The sequence below is a fragment of the Temnothorax americanus genome, unplaced genomic scaffold, assembly GCF_048541705.1.
Source record: "Temnothorax americanus isolate GAGA-0224 unplaced genomic scaffold, ASM4854170v1 Scaffold172, whole genome shotgun sequence".
Taxonomy (NCBI): domain Eukaryota; kingdom Metazoa; phylum Arthropoda; class Insecta; order Hymenoptera; family Formicidae; genus Temnothorax; species Temnothorax americanus.
Genome location: NW_027509310.1, coordinates 31,563 through 51,482, shown reverse-complemented (window position 1 = coordinate 51,482; position 19,920 = coordinate 31,563). Strand labels below are relative to the sequence as shown.

The window sequence follows — 19,920 nt, the reverse complement described above, 5'->3', positions numbered from 1 at the left end:
ATACAATATAAGAGGTTCCATTTGAAATTTTTAAGGATTTGGAGTTTTCTTATAGGGCAATCCCTTGGGGAGACGACTCCCAATCCTCTGAGTTGCCCCTCGAAATAATCAAACACGTACATTTCGATATTTTTCATAATTTTAAGCCATTTCTGAAATATAGATGGTGGACACTTTTTGTTCGCAGACCCTGTATATGTATATACATATACATATATACAGGGTATGTTATTTTAAATACCCCAAACAAATATCTCGAAAAATATGGAAGATACGAGAAAACGGTTCAGACAAATGTAAAATATCAAGAGGCACAAATAAATCAATCATTGATGAAATCAATTTTCGAAAAAATCGAATCTTTAAGGTCACATAAAGGTCATTTCCATTTTTTTAAATGGAAATTGTATGATTTTTTAATAATATAATTCTTCATTATTCTACATAAAAATTTTAGTTAGAGTTATAATTAACAAATTAATAATTTACATATCTATTTATATATTTATATAACAGGTGTGCCATTTTAAACACCCCAGGCAAATATCTTAAAAAATATGGAAGATATGAAAAAACGTTTTAGACAAAAGATGCATCAAAGAGGACAAATAATGATAAAATCAATTTTAAATTAAATCAATTTCTTAAGGTCACATAAAGGTCATCGCAATTTTTTTCATAATATGATTTTTCTAATTATTCTACATATAAAAGTATTAAGATAGTTGTAAAGAAATTAATAGTTTACAAGATATTTCATATTTTATTCTGGCACATTTTGGCAAAATATAAAGTACCTCACAAACTATTCATTTTTTGGTAACTGTACCTTTAACACTTTTATGTACAGAATAATAAAATAAATCAATTGCCCAGTAAACAAAAGGTCCTCTTTAAGTGCTCTTTAAGATTACTTTTGAAAGATAAAAGATGTCTTTCAAAATATCCAAAAGAGGACTTTAAGTGTAACTAAAAGATGTCCAATGTCCATCTCAAAAGTGGTCTTTCAGATATCCTAATGAGCACTTTTAATTTTTGAAACCTATTTCGAAAGTTATCTAAAAGTCAACATTAAGACAACTAAAAGAGACCTCTAGGTTGTCCTTCGTAGGTTGTCCTTCATATAGGTTAGGTTGTAACCGGACGGTACTATTGGAGGCACGAATCAACGCTACGTGTCCCTTGAAATCAACGGTCGCCACTCGGTTTGACCTTTGAACCACCGAGAAGGTAAGTATCGAACGATATCTCGAACAATCAATTAGACTAATTCTCTTCTTTTTTTCAGGTTCCCGCCGCCGCTGGATCATCGCCGTCATCGATCAGGATCGTCGCTGCCACCGGAATCCAGGATCAACGAGGGACTTCGAGTGATCGCCGACAATGGATCAGGCCGTCAGAAGGTAAGTCCAATTTAATAAATTCTCGATATTTTTTATGAAAATATTGTTTAATTTATTCAATATTATTGATTTTCAGAGAGAGAGAGAGAGAGAGAGAGAGAGAGAGAGAGAGAGAGTGTTGGTTGTTCACAGAAGTTGAAGTCACAAAAAATGTCGGATGCTCGTATACGCAGGCACACACGCCCCGTTTCTCTACGACGCACGAAGTTATTTCGGTCTAAAAAGGCCGTTCGTCCATGTAAAGACGACAATTAACGCGTTCCGCGGGCGTTCCCGGTTGTTACGAATGTTGGCGAGCCGTAATTCTCGAACTCGTATGACGATCGCGGTGACTTAGCGCGACGACACGGAGCGAATCTTATTACGTGTTATACGCTCGAACATCCCCGAGAGACTGCCCCGAGTTGCTCGTCTCGCTCGGGCTCCCCACTATCGGTACCGTATACCCCCACTCGGGCGTATCTCCCGCTTTCTCTCGCCGTTACCTACACGGAAAAAGGTATTCACCGTATAAGATCATGCAAGGCGGACCATGAAACGCGCTGCGCCCTGCCACTACGCTGGGCCGTGTCCCCCACTTTTTTCCGTCGTGCGCCCATGCAACGTCTTTCCTCGTACTAAGCACGGTATTTTTCCGTGCATTGCACCGGCTTTCGCGTTGCGAACGTAGCACGTCGTATCTTGCAGCGCTGCGCAAAGTACGAAAGCCGGTGCGATGCACGGAAAAATATCGTGCTTAGTACGAGGAAAGACGTTGCTGCGCGGCAGCGTGTTTTGACATGGGCGCACGACGGAAAAGAGTGGGGGACACGGCCCAGCGTAGTGGCAGGGCGCAGCGCGTTTCATGGTCCGCCTTGCATGATCTCATACGGTAAATACCTTTTTCCGTGTACGCGTCGGCCGCCGGTAATTTTCCACGCGGGTGTTTACGCCGATCTCGCCGAACCCCGTGGAAATTTCCACGCTTATTGCGTTCGCGCGGTCGCTCCGTCCTGGCAACCGGGTAGTCGTTTTCCAAAATTTTTACTCTCGCTCGGCCGTTGACGCCGACCCGTGCGCCAGATCTATTACTCCTTCTAGTATCCCCATCCAGACGACTTCCCTGAAGAAGACGCCCGGGTGCAGAGCACCGGGCTCGCCGACGACGCCGACCCCCCTCGGCACTTATTCCGGACCTGGTATCACGCCTCCCGCGGTTTCTCCCCGCAGCCGATGTCCAGGTCGCGAGATGGCGGACGGTATTCTAACTTTGTCCCCGATCGTCGGATTTCGCCGGCGATCGGATTCGGACGCTCGTGCGGACGTCCCCGACAATCGTGAACGTCCTTTTCTTGCAGATGACGCACCTAGTGCGAGTTCCCGGACGGTCCGCCATTTTGCTACCCGGCTGACGGATCTTGACGGGACCCGGTTTCGTGAACTCGGCGAAGTGTCCCTAGACGTCGGGAGTGTCCGCCTCCCGTAGACGACGCACCTAGTGCGAGTTCCCGGACGGTCCGCTATTTTGCCACCCGGCCGACGGATCTCGACGGGACCCGGTTTCGTGGGCTCGGCGACGTGCCCCTAGACGTCGGGAATGTCCGACTCCCGTGGATGACGCACCTAGTGCGAGTTCCCGGACGGTCCGCCGTTTTGCTACCCGGTTGACGGATTTCAACGGGACTTGGTTCCGTGGGCTCTGCGACGTGCCCCTAGGCGTCGGGAGTGTCCGACTCCCGTGGATGACGCACCTAGTGCGAGTTCCCGGACGGTCCGCCATTTTGTCACCCGGTTGACGGATTTCGACGGGATTTGGTTCCGTGGGCTCTGCGACGTGCCTCTAGGCGTCGGGAGCACGCAACTCCCGTAGATGACGCACCTAGTGCGAGTTCCCGGACGGTCCGCCATTTTGCCGCCCGGTTGACGGATTTCGACGGGACTTGGTTCCGTGGGCTCTACGACGTGCCCCTAGGCGTCGGGAGCACGCAACTCCCGTAGACGACGCACCTAGTGCGAGTTTTCGGACGGTCCGCCATGTCGCATCCGCGCGCTCTCGTCCTTCCCAGTGTGCGGCAACCTCCCGGCTGTCCGCACGGGAACCTGTTCCTGGAAAGTGTGGTTGGGCCTTCGCCCCGTCACGCCGCCGCGTGACCTCCCGTACCCGCGCCGACGGGAACAAAATAATACTGCGTATCTCCATCGTCTCCAAAACAACCGAAACTGAACGCAAAGAAGAAAATAAACGAAAATTATTGGCGCGGCAGAACAAACTTATAACTACTAATGCGCCGGATGGGACCAATGTTCGCACTGCGATCTTACGGGAAAATAAACAGAAACAGTGTACCCCGCCGTGTGCGACGAGGAAACATTCAGTGCGTTAGATAATCGTATTCCCATCCTCGGAACGCAATCGCTAATCTTATGACTAATCTCGACGGGACTCCGCCTCGTCGATGTTGGAGCCGCCGCTCCCCTCCGGGCTCCTAAATGACCCCACGGGCTCGTGGTCACCTATGGCGGGATCGCCCCCGGTCATCTCTTCCTCTCCCGGTGCCTCGGTCCCCTGCGTCTCCGCCTCAGGGATCTCGGGTAGCTCAGCCTCGAGCATCTCCACGATTTTCAGGAGCCTACCCATATCAGTAGGCACCCCGAGCTCGTCTGTCGGGCTTGGGGCCCGCTCCCGGGTCCCCGGCCTCCGTGTCGGGGTGACCGTCCCCCTTACCGGCACGGCCGCATCCTCTGGCCCCGTCTGCCTCGCCAGCAACCGCACTGCCTCCCCCGAAAGGCGCCGCAGCACCACTTTTGGCTCCGGGGTTTCCGCGACGCGGGCCGCGCTTGCGCACGGTCGCAAGGTTAGGGTTAGGTTCAATTAATTTTTATAATTTTTAGAAAAAATCGAATAAAACAGGAAGAAATGAAACAAAATTAGAATAAAAAATTGTATAAAACAGAAAAATGTATTCTGTTTTAAACAATTAGTAAATCCAATTCTGTCGCATTTCTTCCTGATTTATTCAACTCTTGTTTATTAGCAAAAATAAACAGTCATTATATGTAAATACATTAATTTTATAGAATCTAAAATTTAAAAAAACTTGTTTTATAAACTTATAAACAGAACGTTTTAATAAAATAATTACGTAAAAGTCTTACGATTAATTATTGCATATCACATTTTGACAGTGAAGTAACATTGGTCGCGTTTAGAAGCACAACCGCTCATTCCTTTAAAACTAAAAATTTACGTCAATTCGATGCAAGAGCCCAGTGAGCGATTATACTTTTAAATGCGCCCATTGATAGAAGTACAAAATTGCAACTTAAAATATTATATTATCATATTATCTAATGATCTAGATCTTTGTACTTTATTGTTAATATATGAACTATTAATTTGGTTATTCTTTTTTTAACTTGATTATGCTTGGTTAAATAATCGTCGTTCTTCCTCAATTTCTTTTTGGCGATGTTCTTCATCCTTTCGAGCTTGTTCTTCTTTAAGCTTTATGCGGTCACCATATTTTTGCAGCCAAAGTTGTATCCGCTTTTTTACTATTTCATCAATAATGGCATATTTTTTGGTGATGTAAACTAAAAATAAAATTTATCTAAATAAAATATAATTGTAGATATGTATATAGAGTTAAAAAATTATTTAAAAATAAAAAAATAGGTGACACCACTTATTATTTTAGGAAAATTGCAATTTGAAATCTTGGTCTTGCCAGCTTTTCTGATGATCCAAGTACATTTGCCTGCCAACTCATCAGTCATAATTACCGACAAAATTCTTTTGATAGCTTTGTCGAAAGTATCTCCTCCAACAGCAACCATTTTTGCTTCCTGAAACATGATAAATTATTAAAATTTGTAAATAAAATTATAACATATATATATGTATATAAAAATAGGTTAATTATTTTAAATAAATAATTTATTACAAATTGTGATCTTATTTGTCGGTGGAGAGGATTTACTAAGTTTTGGTCGAATAAAAGCAATTGTTCAACTTCTTTTATCGGTAACATTTGAAGTTGATCAAATGTCCCTGCTATTTGTTCATTTTGTGGATTATTGTTATTATTATTTTTTTGTGGCCCATTTTTCATTATCAATAACAGTTGATCCACTTTTTTAAGTAGCATTAAGAGTATTTCTCGGCAAGAAACTGTAATAAAATACTAAATTAGTTATATTTGTTTAATTGATTTTCATGTGTTCAATGGGATAAATTATAAATAACTTTATGGTCTTCTTAAACAATTTGTAAGTTTGTCAATAGCAGGTTAATAAGTAGATTGTTCAAGAAGGTCATAATAGTTCTTATTTATAAATATTACAATTATAATTTTTTTAAGAAACAGGTAATAAATTTTCAAATTTAATTATATGTATATATTATATATTACAAACGTACTGTAAAAATGTCATATTATATAGATTTGATTCATATAAAATAAAAAATTGTAAATATTGTTTTCATTAATAAATATATAAAACAAAATTTATGTAGAATAACGAATTTATAGAATTGATAGAGTTTACTTACGACAACAATGATCTATGTCGTGGTCCAGTTGCTCAAAATCCAGCAAGCTCTGAGTTTCATTTTGATTATTATGAGGAGCACAAAACTCTTCATTCTCATTGTCGTTTTGATAATTGTTATTGTCGTGATGCTCATATTCACCATCAACGTTTTCATCTTCACGTTCATCAGATCTACCATCTTCAATGTCTTCTGTATTGTAGTGTCCGTCATCGCTTCGTAAAGAATCCTCAGCATCCTGAACATCCTCAGCATCAGAAAATTTTTCTGCTGATTCTTAAAGTACGACATTGGTGGCAATAAAAAAAGTATTTAAAAATAAATTCTATTATTACGAAATTGAGATGTGCCCTTTACCTGTTTCATTATTCGGTACTATATTATTCAGCACTTGCTGTTGATCATCAATAATCGGAATCTTTCGCAAATCCAATCGTTGACCATTAATAACTATAGTGGAACAGTTTTCTTGGATATCTGTACTCAAAAAGCCGGATGGTAGTCCTTGTACACTGAAAGCTATTTTTAAAAATACATTGGATTAAAGAGATCTATCTAGGCATATATCTAAAGAGAGACCTAGTTTACATTAGCTGTACACTATACACCTTTAATTTGACATATGCACTTATAACTTGACGTATTCCTTAAAATTTTTTTTCAAATTTTCGGATTTCATAGAAATTTAACATTTATCAAAATCCTTTTGCAATACTAGAGAGTGATCTTGATTGTTGTTATCTAAATATAACTTTAAAATGAATAGATGTAAGTCTAAAGCGGGGAGCACACACTTCTGCATAACGCATAATGCGTAAGCATAAGAAAATTGATTGGTCTATTTTCTTATGCACATGTGTATGGACCAATCAATTTTCTTATGCTTACGCATTATGCGTTATACAAAAGTGTGTGCTCCCCGCTATAATTTACTAATTCAATACTCGATTATTATCTGTAATATCATTGTCAAAACAAAGATCTTTTAAAGCAAAAGAAAACATACAAATAAATTTATAAATAACGTTCTACAGGTTTATGGGTAGTAAAATTGAACATATTCATATATCAACAGATTATTTTGAATAGAAATCAAAGATGAAAAAATTGATTTTTATAATAAAGGTGTGTATAATAAATCCTTATTATTGAAAATTGTATGCGTCGTCTGGCAACAACGGTCAGTATTCTGAATCCTCTTTAATCAATAAAAGTGCCACTAAAATTGGATTTAGAAGGATTCTTATTAGCTGAAAAAATCTTTTACAGGCATTTTTATCGATAAAAGACGATTCAGAACATAGGCCAATAACTTTTAGAAAGATTTATTTTACGTACCTTTTTCTTGAATTTGTTGATTCGCATGTAAGTCTAGAGTATTTGTTTTATCATTTAACAATCCTCTCTTGTTCAAAAGAGTACTTCTCGAAAAATTGTTTTGGACTATACTGCTATCTGGTTTGTTCAATAAATTATTTGCTAACGCTCCTCTTTTGTCAGCAGGTAGAATTTTCGATGTACCGGTTTTTACTAATGGAGCTTGAGATAAATAAATACCTGTTTTTGCAGGTTTTACTTTTCCACTATTACCAGGTTCTGCAAGTAAACGTTAAATATTAACTTCCAATAATTATACATTATTATAGGTTTAGATTACAATGTTATACTACAATTACATTAGAACGAATATCAACAGTCACTTATTAAATTGATCAAAACTTACTAGTCCTTTTGAGATGTTCTCTCACGCATGTATTTTCTACTGCACTTTTTCTTTTTGATGACATTGCTAATGATAGTTAATTATATACTTATGCGTATTTTATTAGTGCAAGATCAATCGCTCCGGTCACAGTGACAACATCAGTACAGTACCTGAAAAAGGTCTCAAAAATATGGATAAACTATTTATAATTTTTCTTTGTTGATTTACATAGACTTTGCAAAATTATTAAGATTTGAAATATAAAACGAATGTTTTTTTAAAGATAATTTGTTCTACCAATACAATATTTATATATTTATATTATTTATATATTTTTATCTTAATAAATATATATAACCTTTATATATATATTTTTTAATATAATTGATAACGTTTCATGATTTTCTTTAAAATTGAAAAAGGTCTTATATTAAATCAATTTGTAACTGGCGTTATGAGTATTTTATTTATTGTATAAAGGTCTGTGTCCACGATTGTACTAGAACTTGGTCCGAGAGACCTCGGACAGAGAAAGAATTGACTAATCGCAATGGTCAAATGGCCAAATTGTTCAAATGTGATTGGTTAATTCTTTCTCCGTCCAAGATTTCGGACCAAGTTCTAACATCGTAGACACAGGCCTTAACACATTTATTTAAGAGACACTTGTGTGGAATATGTAAATTATTAAAAATTATTAAAAATTATTAAAAAATTTAAGGTTTGCAATGAAGAAGAGGAAAAATATAAAAGTATCCACACAAGAAGATTCGAAATCCTTTTTTAAAAATAGCTTTAACGGGCCATACTTGAAGTTCATTAGAGAGAGTCTTTGCCTTGCATACATTTATTAAACGAGAATCTATTGGATAATTATCGATACTAACACAATCAATATACTTATGCCCAAGAATAACTGGTCTTTCATTAAAAAAACAGATATTTCTAATTACAATGACGCTTTTATCTGTGAGATAACAACAATTATTTGGTTTTGCGATTGTCAAAACAAAATTAGAAAATTCAATAGTCCTATGAGGTCTTGTACAGCCTTCAAGGAGTTGTTGTACGATGCTTTGTTTCAAAACTGGACGACTTTCAGGAATAGAATGATGTTTGACATTAGTCCCAAGTTATGATTTCTCATTTATCCTATTCATAATCTGAGTTAAAACATACGAACCTTTCCTTACTAATTTTTTTATAACTTGTAAATGATTTTCAAAATCTATCACACTAAAACCATCTAATGGTCCAAATCGCAAAACATCATCAGGAAGATGGATTAAATTGTGCACATTGTAAACTATATGCTGGTCTCCGTAAAAATTTTTCATACAATCTACATAATAAATTAATAAATCTTTAGCATACTGATTGTTTTTTATGCACTCATTTGCATCATATAGTATACGTAATGCACAATTTAATACATTGAAGTGAAGCATTAATTCATTGGGTATGGTATTTTGACATATAACTGGTGCTGTATACAAAATAGCCATTCGCAATTCAGTTGCTTTGAATCTATTTAACTCATTTAAAGTACGTGTTTTTCGTACAAATTCGCATGGTACCCATTCTTTAAAAGAAATGTATTGATCATTTATGTTTTTAATTCTTTTCAAAGCATCTTCACTGTTATTACCATATAGGTTTAACAAAAGCTTAAGATGTTTCTTTCCTACTCCTTCATCAAGCAAATGCATCGGATCAAGAGGAACTTGATTTGTCAAACTCATTCCAATACCTTCAAGAGGAGATAATAAATTTTCATACTCATTCGGAACATCTATCCTAAAATTATTATCAGTTCTTAAAGGTGAATCATTTTCCAAAAAGACTCGTCTATGCTGTACTGTATTGCCTACTTGTATACATTTACCACACCTACTATATATTGTGTGGAGGAAAACACAACATCTGATTCCTTGCAACTGTATCTGCAGCAAACAACTTAATAAACACCCTATACCGCTGATTATTAAAAATAAAGCCAGTATTACTTAATTCTAAATACTCTATAATTGTAGGCTGTAAAAATAAATTTACATCTTCTGGTTTACGATTGCCATGAAAAATACCTACTGCAAACGGATCACAAGCAGCATAAGGATAATTTACTATTTTTACAAGAATTGGCCATACTTGGCTCGGCGAACTTTTCGAAAGAGGCAAACCATCAATATTTAGATGTAGAGCGATGTCGTTTGGGATTTTGTTTTGCTCAAAACATTTCAACTGAACGATTAATCCTTTTTTCAAGCCGTAATGTGAATACAAACCTGATCCAACAAAAGAAACTGTAGTTTTTTTTGGAGTATGCAAAAGAGTTCTTGCATCGCTAGGCAGATCATCATGTCCATATTTCTTTAAACCATGAAGCAAATTAGTTAGAGCATTCTGTCTAATTTGGTATGTTATAGCCCAATGATATAAAAAATATCTTAAATCTGATTCTTTGTCTACATTATCTGCTCTAAAATCTGGACCTACATTGTTATTACCTAAACTGAAATCATCACTGTTCAAAGAATAATTATCAAGATCCTCACTACCCTCAGGAATTTGCACATTATTTGCACAATTACTTTCATTTTCTGAAACTAAATTACTACAATAACTGCTAGACTGAAGATTATCAAAACGAAAAACACGAGATAAATCTGCTTGAGGATTACTGTTTGAAGCTACTGATTCTAATACGGTATTTGATTTTAATCTATTTTTATTTGCATAAAGTAATTCATTTATACTATTTTCAAAAACTTTATCAAGACGTCTTGTTTTTTGCTTATCTGAAAGTTCTAAATATGGTTTTCTCTCCGACATTTTGAAAATAATAAGGCCTACTATACTCAATTAAAATTTTAGGTTTATAGCTTATTTATTACTAAATCATATGGATGGTTAAATGAATAAATATACTACCCAGGTAGCACAAACCGTTGCCCAAAAGTAGCAGCAAACATTAACACGTGTCCAAAGAAGTATCGGGAACGTGGTGGGAACGTTGTCGACACCCTATATAAAACACGGAAGAGCAATAACATTTTGAAAAACGACTTTGAGTAATTAATATACAATGAAATTCACCTGACAATCAGTGCGCTCGCGCTGCTTGATGATGACTGAGTTTTTCGTTCTTAATGTTTAACTGTAAATTTTATAATTATAGTACGATTTATAAAAAAATGCTTATTAATTATAAAATTATTATAAAATTATAAGACATTAATATAAGTACATTATTATAAGATTGGTAATTAATAATTATAAAAATTATTCGTACAGGTTAGAATGCATCAATGTGCATGATTATTCATGCACACCATACGCGATGATGCGTTAATAATTGAAATAATTTACTAAAAAATGTACTTACCAAAATATTTATCAAGCACATATATGTATAATATATAGAAAAAACGTTATTCATTAATATGCGATAGCTATTAAAGGCGTAATGGCATAATAAAAAAAGCGCGGGGAAACTGCATTTGTTAACCAACAAAAGTTCTCTAATCGATGTCTTACAGAGATTTCTTAAAGATAACTTACAAAAGATGTCTTTAAAAAGCACTTTTTAACATCTCAAAAAAGTCATTTTGAAAAAGTGCTCCGAAAGTCATCTTTTTTTAACGATAACTTTAGATTGAATCTAAAAGATATCAATTGGACAACTTCTCTAAGTGACAAAAAGTCATCTTTCAAAGGTGCTCTGAAAGTTATCTCTTACATGCAAAGTATCAAAAAGATGTCAATTTTACAGCTTTAAGAAAATCTTAAAGAGCTCTCAAGAAAGATGAGTTTTAAGTCCTCCAAAAAGTCATCTGGTGTTTATTGGGTAGTGTAAAAAAATTGTTGCTTAGCAAAAAAATTATGTAATTTGGAATATGCAACCACATGACTTTCTTGAAAATAAGTAACAATGTGTTTTCTTTACACCAACTGATAAAAATGTTGCATTACAAGAAATAAAAAAATGCTAGTATGTTTATTCTATACATTCTTAGCTATACTATAATTTTATAAAGAAAGTGAAAATATTTAATATAATTATGTTATTCCTTATAAAAAAAAATATACTAAAACTTTATAAACAATAACATACTAAAAAGTTATATATGGATGCATCCAAAACATTTTTTATTATAGAGTAAGTCTGGTATTTTTACGCCACGAGGAGTTTTACGCCGATGTCAGAAAAAATAGAAAGATTGAAGTTACTTGCTTGCAATTATTCGTTTATGTGTCTTTATGCCATATTAGTATTGTGTTGTAATTTCAGTTCTTTACTTTACTGTTAATAATATCAACGAAACTGTCGTGATTTGAATTGATTTCTCACCGTAGTAAGAAGCGCGATCTTGTGTTACGACCTACGTAAAATAATTACTGTAGAGAATGTAAAAAGTTTAATAGTTATTTCATGACACATAAGTGTATAGGGATAGTATAAATGATGGAATACAGCAAAATACAAGTGCATAGCTCTTGTATTTTTTGTTTACCTTAATATCTTGTATATCCCTCCTGTGTTTAGGATATACGGCAAGTTAGCATGCAGGATTTAGGCCATAATATGGATACTTTTTAAAACTCGAAATCTCCTATGTGTTCTTTTCCTTTCTCTTTTTGGATCGTATAAAAATAATAATTTTTAATGCACCTATCGTTCTTCTATCTTCTTTTTAAAATTTTTTAGTTTTATAATTTGTTTATCATTCTTACATTTTAATAAACTTGTTACACATATTTTACAACTTATTATGACAATTTATTGCCTTATTTATAAACATTATTTGTAACTTTTTATAAGGCTTACATTTTACCCATGAATGTCATATAATCTACCCTTCTAAGATACATGGCAAAAATGCAAGCGTTTCTAAGTTTTTTTTTATTAAATACAAAGAATTAATATTTTATGTTTCTAGTAGTGTAGATAGTATAAAGTTTTTATTATTATAGTATAATTCATTTGCTTTAAGCATAGTAAATAATCATTTCACCCTTCTCTTACATAATGTATGTACTATGTGTATTATATAGGTACAACTAATAATAAAAGTTTTGATCTTTTTAATTCTAACAATAATATTAATTAATAGTAATAAAAAACATAAATACAGAGTATTCTAAAAGTTAAATATGTAGTATAACGGCACTCTCCAATCCCTTTGAAATGTTCAAATTTTAAACAAATTTATCACTTATTATATAATTATAATTAATACACTTAAAATATCACAATGTCGGCAAGTAAGGAAATGATAATTGAAATAATAGTTTATGGATATACATTTATGAATATACATTTACTTCCTATCTCGTTCTCTCCCGCCGCTTTACTTTTTTTCAACGTATCAGCACTCTCTCTACCTCTTCCCATCCTATCCCCTCTCCTTTCTCTACTTTCCCCTCCGCCCCCTGCTCTTCCTCCTTTCCTTCTCCTAACCTTCGCTTATATTCCGTTCCTTCTAACATCTCCTTTAAGTATTCATCCCACTCCTCCATTGTTATCTCCTTATTAATTTCCACTCTTCTTCTCCTTTCCTTCTTTATTACTTCCAACACCTGCTTCTCTGTTCTCGCCTCTCTTACCTCTTTCAGCAGATTTCTCTTTTTTTCCTTTTTCCTCTCACACATTTCCTTATACTCCTTCTTTTTTCTCTTATAATGTTCTTTATATTGTCTTCCCCTTTTCCAGTCTCTCAATTAACTTTTCTACCTCCTTCCTCTTTTTCCCACAGTCCCCATCCCACCATCCTCCCGTTCCTTCTGCCCCTCTTTTTACTCTTCTCATCCTTTCTTTCATCTTAATTATTTTTGTCAACTTTTCGATCTCTTTAGCTATATTGCCCCCCCTACCTATTTCTACACCTCCTCGGTTCTTCTTCTAAACTCTTCTCTTGCCTCTTCCGACCAGTCCGTCTCTTCCACCCACCTCTCTTTCTCCGCTATTGTCCCTCTTCTCTCACCACCACCCCCTTTGTCCACCCGTACTGCTACTGATTGGTGATCCGAATCTACCTCACACCCCACCTCCAATCTTGTCACTCTTTCCCAAACATTCCTATCTCCCTTCGCGTAATTGATCACTGTTTCCCCTTTTTCTCCTGTAAATTCACCCCTCCTTCTCATCTCCCTCCTATGCTCTATTCATAATTCCCCACCCTTATTCTTCAACCCATACAATCAGCCTTTCCCCCTGCCTATTTATCATTTTATCTTTCGATTTTCTTTCAACTCCCTCTTCTCCATTCTCCAGCGCTCATTTCTCCCCTGTTCTCGCATTGAAATTGCCCCCCACTATCCATCTCTTTTTTCTCCTTTCCTCCTCCTTCACCGATTTTATCTTACCCATTATCATAAATTGCTGCTTACGTAAACTATTGTCAATCTCCATTTCTTCTTCTTCCATCTTACTTCTCTAATCATTAAACTCTTCTCTTTTATCCATTCTTCTTTCCCTTCTAACACCTTTCTGAATCCCATCATTATCCCATCTATTGCTTTTCCTCTTCTTCCAACTCTTTCTTTCTTTACACCCTGTATCCTCCAGTTGAACTCCTTTGGCACGTTATTTTTCATCTTCTCCCGTTCCTCCTATTTCAGCCATGTTTCCACCAACCCCACGACATCCCACTCTTTTATCCTTTCCTAAAACCCTTCCTGTTTTCCTTTCACTCCCGCTACATCTCAAAAGCCTATCTTTGGGCTTCCTTCCTTTTCCTTCCCCTCCTCCTCCCTCCTGCATTCCTTTCTTCCCCCTCTCCCTCTTTTTCCTCTCTTTCATTCCTTTTTACTTTCCACACTCTACTTTCTCTGACTCCTTTCCCTTCCCCTCAGCCTCACCACACTCTCTTCCTCCCTACTCTCCCTCTCCTCCCTTTTCTCTCCGCCCACCCTTCTCATCGTTTCTCCTCCCTCCTCACTACCTTTACATTTCATTTTTCCGTCTCCCTCTCTTCTACTCCTACTCTTTCCCTTCTCATCTGTTCCTCTTTCTCCCCCCCCCTCCTTTTTCTTGCTCCTCTCTCTCTCATCTTCCCTTCCATCTCTCAGGACTATTTTTCCTCATCTCAACTCCACCTCTTCCCCTCTATCCAAATCTATCCGTACTTTACCCAATCTCTCCTTCTATTCCTTCTCTCCTTTTCAGCTATCCTCTCCAGGCTTCATTGCATTTTTCTTTGATGCTTTTTTTCAAGGTCATGTCATTCTTTATTTCTTCCATCCTCCCTTTCAACACATTTTTCTTCTGCATTACCTCTCTTATTTTTATTACTCTATCTTTTAACCTAACTAAAACCATCTTCTCTTTCCCCGTCTTTCTCTTTTACTTCCTTTATTCCTTCCTCCTTCCCCATCTCTAGCCATAGCTTCTCTACCGCTTTCTCTACTTCCACCCCTTTCACTACTACATTGTTCCTCCTTCTGTCTTTCTTTTCTAACTCTCTCCACCTTTCTAGCTCTTTTACCTTCGCTTCTATTGCTTTATCTCTTTTTTCTATCTCTCACTTTCCTTCCTCTTTCACTTCTCCCTGCCCTTCCTTCCTCCCATCTCTCCATCTTTTAACTAATATATTTAAATTTATATATTAGTTAACTTCTTTATATACACCACCGCTCATTTATTTCAATATACCCCTATATTTGTTAATTTCTCTGTAAAAGATGAACATGATACATATATGTTTTGTACAGAAATGAATACATTTGCTGTTATAAACACTTGCATGCATTGCATTTTTATATATTATTTATATAAAAATGCCATGCATGCAAGTGAAATGTTTATAACAGCAAGTGCATTCATTTCTGTGCAAAACACGTATCGTGATGTTCATCCTTTACAGAGAAATCAACAAATCTATTGTATATTGAAATTAATGAGCGGTAGTGTATATAAAAAAAAGTTAACTAATATATATAAATTTAAATATATTTAAAATATAATAAATATTTTTGTATAATATATATAATACTTTTCTCTATATTGTTCTTTCTCTTCTCCTTCTTTCTTCGTTTTCTATCTCTATAGCTTTCTCTCGTCTTAAAATACTTTTTAATTTTTTATAAACAGCTTAAGGTATCGATACAATAAATAATACTATAAAAGCTATATTTGGATGGAACGGTAATAATTTACACATCCTATTATACCTCTATAATAATGTTAAAATCATAATAACGTAATGAAAACGATTTATAGGAATAAATGTGATAGTATTTATAAAATAAAATTAAATATGAAATATGCATTTATGAAATATTACTTTAATGATTATATTATCTTACGCGTTATTAACATCCCATACAGGCAAAGCAAATAGATACTATGATATACAGGATACCTTTAAACAATTCTTTCATTTTCTAACATTTTTCAGATATATTGTAATATAATAGTATAATCGTCATATTTTTTTACACAGAAATACTAACGCAAAATTATTCGGACATTGTCACTACTAAAATTAAAAAATCAGATGATAGGTAATATACATATTTTTAATTCACATATCTCTCATTTACTACCGATCATTATTTCACAATGATACATTTGCAACGAAATAGATACGCCAATACCCAAAACGTATATCTGTAATCTAAACACAAGTTTTTATATTCTGGAAACGATACAAGTGTTTTAAAATACTTTTTACTTGTTTCTAAGCAGCATAAAATATCGATACGATCTGAATAGTATAAAAGCTACATTTGGATGGAACGATAACAATTTAGACACTCTACCTCTATAATTATGTTAAAATCGTCAGATATACTGTAATATAATCGTCATATTTTTTTTACACAGAAATACTAATGCAAATTATTCGGACATTGTCACTAAAAAATTAGATGAAGATAGTTTGTAATCATACAAAGATACTGTTTATTTAATGATGTACACATCTTTTTAATTCACATATCTCTCATTTACTACCGATCATCATTTCATAATGATGCATTTGCAACGAAATAGATACGTCAGCAACATTCGAAACCATCGACTGGAAAAAGCATTCTTCTTGGTCTATTCGTTGTGACGGATAAAATCGTATAATTTCAGCACTCAGCAGTGGATTCACTTCAAATGATGCGATTTTAAGACAGAGCTCAATTCAAAGAATCCTCGTTGTTACTAAATATGCTTACAAAGCCTGTGAATAGCGCTATAATTTCCCTGCCATGCGCATATCTTTTTTTTTCGTGGCTGTATCCTGATTAGGCATCATCTTGTCCGCAATATGCTTGTAGACTTTTCCATTCAGCATTAACATAAAAAAGCCGTCGTACCATCTGAAATCGTTATATAATTGTCTTGGTATTATAATCAATTTTATAATAAATGTTTCCTCTCCGATAGCATAAACAAAATTAATTTTAGGAAATCTAAATTATTTTATCTTTTTCTGAAAGTAGAATAAAAAACGAAACTAAAAATCAAGTTCTTTTCAAATAATAGACAACTTGAATAAATTATAATTAATATTTATATAAGAACAAATTTATATTACTATTAAAAGGAATGTTTAGAGCACTGATTACACATACATTTCCTGATTAGCGCTTATTTTACGATATATTGTATTTTCCAAATTTTACTTCCAAAACACCAAAAATACATTCCAGCCTGTGATGACACCACGTATACGCCAACGAACCTGCACGGTATCGTTTTCAGAATGCATTGTGATCTTTAGGATGTCAAGCTTGACAAGTGCAAACTTTATATGACCAATGAACCTTAATACAATTGCTTCGCATAACTCACAAGTCCCCTGCAATATTTTTAAAGCATATTATGAGAAAATAAAAATACTTAATGCTAAAAACTCTCAATTGCTTTGAATACTTAATAAAATTAATTTTCGTTACTCCTCTAATATTGTTGATAAAAATTATATCATAATGGATAATAAGGACTCAATTTACAAATATTTTAGCATAACTTGCCTACAATACAAATTGCGCTACAGAACACTTTTTCGTTCTTTTCAACTTTTAAAATTTACAAGAAAGCATATGTATACGTACATACATGTGCAATTTTGGATACACCTTCCTTCTTAAAAATCTCTTCGGTATCACCTGCGGTCAATATATAGCGGCAAAATTTTGTACACCACATAGTTAAATATAAAATGTTCCTGCGTGAGAAAACGAGAGAAAAGGACATTTATAATAGGTAATGACACACGATACGAACCACACAATAGTGTAAATTCGGAATTGAGGGAAGAAAGAGGGGGTAAAGGAGAAGAGATTCTTACAATTAGAGGCACTATGTAGCAACTCGTATTATCTAGCACAAGAGGACCTCTTGTGCTAGACAATTATGCCTCAACAGTGTCTGACTATGAAAATTATTACATTTTGAAGACGCGAGATTGTACATTCAAAGCATCCAAATTAACGAAAGTAAAGTACAATATAAACATACCTCGGAGAAATATTTATTACGCGATAGTGCCTGTCACAACGTGCATATAGATACCAGATCACTTTCTCGTTCTCTTAACTTTTACAACTTTTACAAGACAGCATATATACGTACGTGTGCGATTTTGGATACTCCTTCCTTCTTAAAGATCTCCTCGGCATCAGCTCCCTGCCGTCAATATATATTTCATTATCACTATCTGTCACGCAGCGATAGTCACGACTGTAACTATCTACCTATTTCTAGGTTATCGCTGTATTGCAGCATAGATCGGTCTTTCTTAACAGCTTCATGCGTCTGTGATTGAGACAAAAATCTGATAAGCTCTGTATATCAGTTCAATATAATATGAATATGTATATACTTTTTAGATAAAAACGGTCAGTAAACTTTTATAAAACAATACTCTTTGAAATAATGGTATTTATTTAGAATAGCTACTGCACCTCAAATATCGATGAAATTAAGCTTAATCGATTCGTTTTTGCATAAAACGAAAGAATCTGGCAGAAAAATGCGGCGGTCTGCCCAACGAAGCGAGATATTTAACGTTAAGGGGATGCTAAAGCTAAGGCCGAACTTCCTCGACGTCGGTAATGTCAACTCTGTCAACTAAAAGCAAAGGCCGAACTGATATTGGAGACCTCGCGTGGTGACAACACGAAACTCCGGTTTCAGTGTTACCAACTAAGTTCTATGAAGTGGTGTATGTCCGTACACGTACACACACCACTGAATTGCTCACACGGACGCACGGTGGAGAGACATATGCTATAGACGCGGCAACGCCGCGCGGCGTTGCCGCGTCTTGGATTCTTTAGCAATACGGCCTGAACCTGAAAATGCTTTCTGGCCGTCCGCGTAGCAGAAGGCAGTAACGTATCAAGGCTGATAAGCACCCGCTTTTTATAAATTACATATATTCTTATGCACACATGCGTATATATATATAATATCTATCTAATTATTATGTGTATGTTTATAATTGTCTGATGACAAATAATATCAGTAGCACAATTGAGAATGTGAATTAGTATACATAGTATATATTGACGCGGGTACTTATTAGACTTGACAATTTACTGCATCTCTTGCACCTCAAATAATTTTTTTCTTGTAATGTAAATGAATGATGTAAAACTATTTCAAAGGATCTATCGATCCATTCTTGATGGGGTAAAACAATAACTTCTATAACACAAATGCAATAAATATTAAATTTATATAGTATTGATTTATTACACTCAGTCTCTTAGCATCAGAGTAAAGGGTAACGCAGCTGATGAACAGTATAGATAACAAACTGAATAAAAATCTTAATTATTATAACATAATGATATTAAGAATTAAGATTTTTATTCAGTTTGTTAATTATCTATAACTGCATAACGTGTGCAGTTTACGCCGAAGCGGCTGTTTTAACGCGAGCGATATGTTTCGTCGACGGATGATTAGCTATAAATTATGATTGTATACAGAATACTGGATATTTGCGTAAAGTATCGTTGCCTCGCGAATAAAGTCGAAGGACCGTCGGGAAGAGGAAACTCGCGGTGCTGTCATTTCCCTTCCGAGTGCGCTTTTCAATCTTTTATCCGTTTTCGCCCTCGTCTTCGTTTCCATTGTTAGTATGCGACAGCCGTTACTGCACTCCATGAAGAGTATCATTGCTTTGTCGAATAATACATAAGCAAAAGAGATGTTTTTCCTTGTGCTTAGAAATCCAAACAGATTTGATTTCGAGAATCATAAAGAAATTGTATTGTGTTACTTTCTTTCCATCGCGGCGAGTACCTAATCGTTTTTATACATTTATAGTTTACAA

General features: G+C 35.4%; 2 protein-coding genes and 1 long non-coding RNA gene across 7 annotated transcripts in view; 1 reads left to right on the top strand and 2 right to left on the bottom strand.

Moving 5' to 3' along the window:
• Positions 1-19,325, top strand: part of LOC143896009 (uncharacterized) — a 96,313-nt gene extending 76,988 nt beyond the window's left edge. Inside the window, exon 2 of the long non-coding RNA XR_013256533.1 lies at positions 18,652-19,325. This is a non-coding gene — a long non-coding RNA (uncharacterized LOC143896009). The remainder of the gene's footprint in view (positions 1-18,651) is intronic.
• LOC143896003 (uncharacterized) lies at positions 2,050-7,796 on the bottom strand. 2 transcript variants are annotated; one of them, XM_077403546.1, is made up of 8 exons: positions 7,658-7,796; positions 7,492-7,530; positions 7,273-7,389; positions 6,292-6,453; positions 5,935-6,210; positions 5,327-5,553; positions 5,066-5,228; positions 2,050-4,976 (listed from the first exon to the last, which is right to left on the bottom strand). In XM_077403546.1, the coding sequence occupies exons 1-8, from the start codon at positions 7,719-7,721 to the stop codon at positions 4,804-4,806; spliced, it is 1,221 nt and encodes a 406-aa protein (XP_077259672.1). In that variant the 5' UTR covers positions 7,722-7,796; the 3' UTR covers positions 2,050-4,803. The 2 variants fall into 2 exon arrangements, with proteins under 2 accessions (XP_077259672.1, XP_077259671.1); XM_077403545.1 differs by having other exon boundaries at positions 7,273-7,530.
• LOC143896004 (uncharacterized) lies at positions 9,533-18,682 on the bottom strand. Of its 4 annotated transcripts, none has more exons than XM_077403549.1 (6): positions 18,542-18,682; positions 18,210-18,392; positions 17,690-17,802; positions 17,207-17,433; positions 10,736-16,951; positions 9,533-10,663 (listed from the first exon to the last, which is right to left on the bottom strand). In XM_077403549.1, exon 6 carries the CDS (start codon positions 10,469-10,471, stop codon positions 9,533-9,535), a length of 939 nt encoding a protein of 312 aa, XP_077259675.1. In that variant the 5' UTR covers positions 10,472-10,663; positions 10,736-16,951; positions 17,207-17,433; positions 17,690-17,802; positions 18,210-18,392; positions 18,542-18,682. The 4 variants fall into 4 exon arrangements, with proteins under 4 accessions (XP_077259675.1, XP_077259676.1, XP_077259673.1 ...); XM_077403550.1 differs by having other exon boundaries at positions 9,533-10,796; positions 11,025-16,951; XM_077403547.1 differs by having other exon boundaries at positions 9,533-16,951.
• Positions 19,326-19,920: the final 595 nt, after the last annotated feature.

Excerpts from the sequence above, each read along its gene's own strand:
- LOC143896003 (XM_077403545.1), bottom strand. The coding sequence starts at position 7,721 with ATGTCATCAAAAAGAAAAAGTGCAGTAGAAAATACATGCGTGAGAGAA. Across the intron at positions 6,454-7,272 it reads TCAACAAATTCAAGAAAAAG|CTTTCAGTGTACAAGGACTA; the intron begins GTACGTAAAATA and ends TTTTAAAAATAG. Across the intron at positions 6,211-6,291 it reads AGTACCGAATAATGAAACAG|AATCAGCAGAAAAATTTTCT; the intron begins GTAAAGGGCACA and ends TCGTACTTTAAG.
- LOC143896004 (XM_077403547.1), bottom strand. The coding sequence starts at position 10,471 with ATGTCGGAGAGAAAACCATATTTAGAACTTTCAGATAAGCAAAAAACA.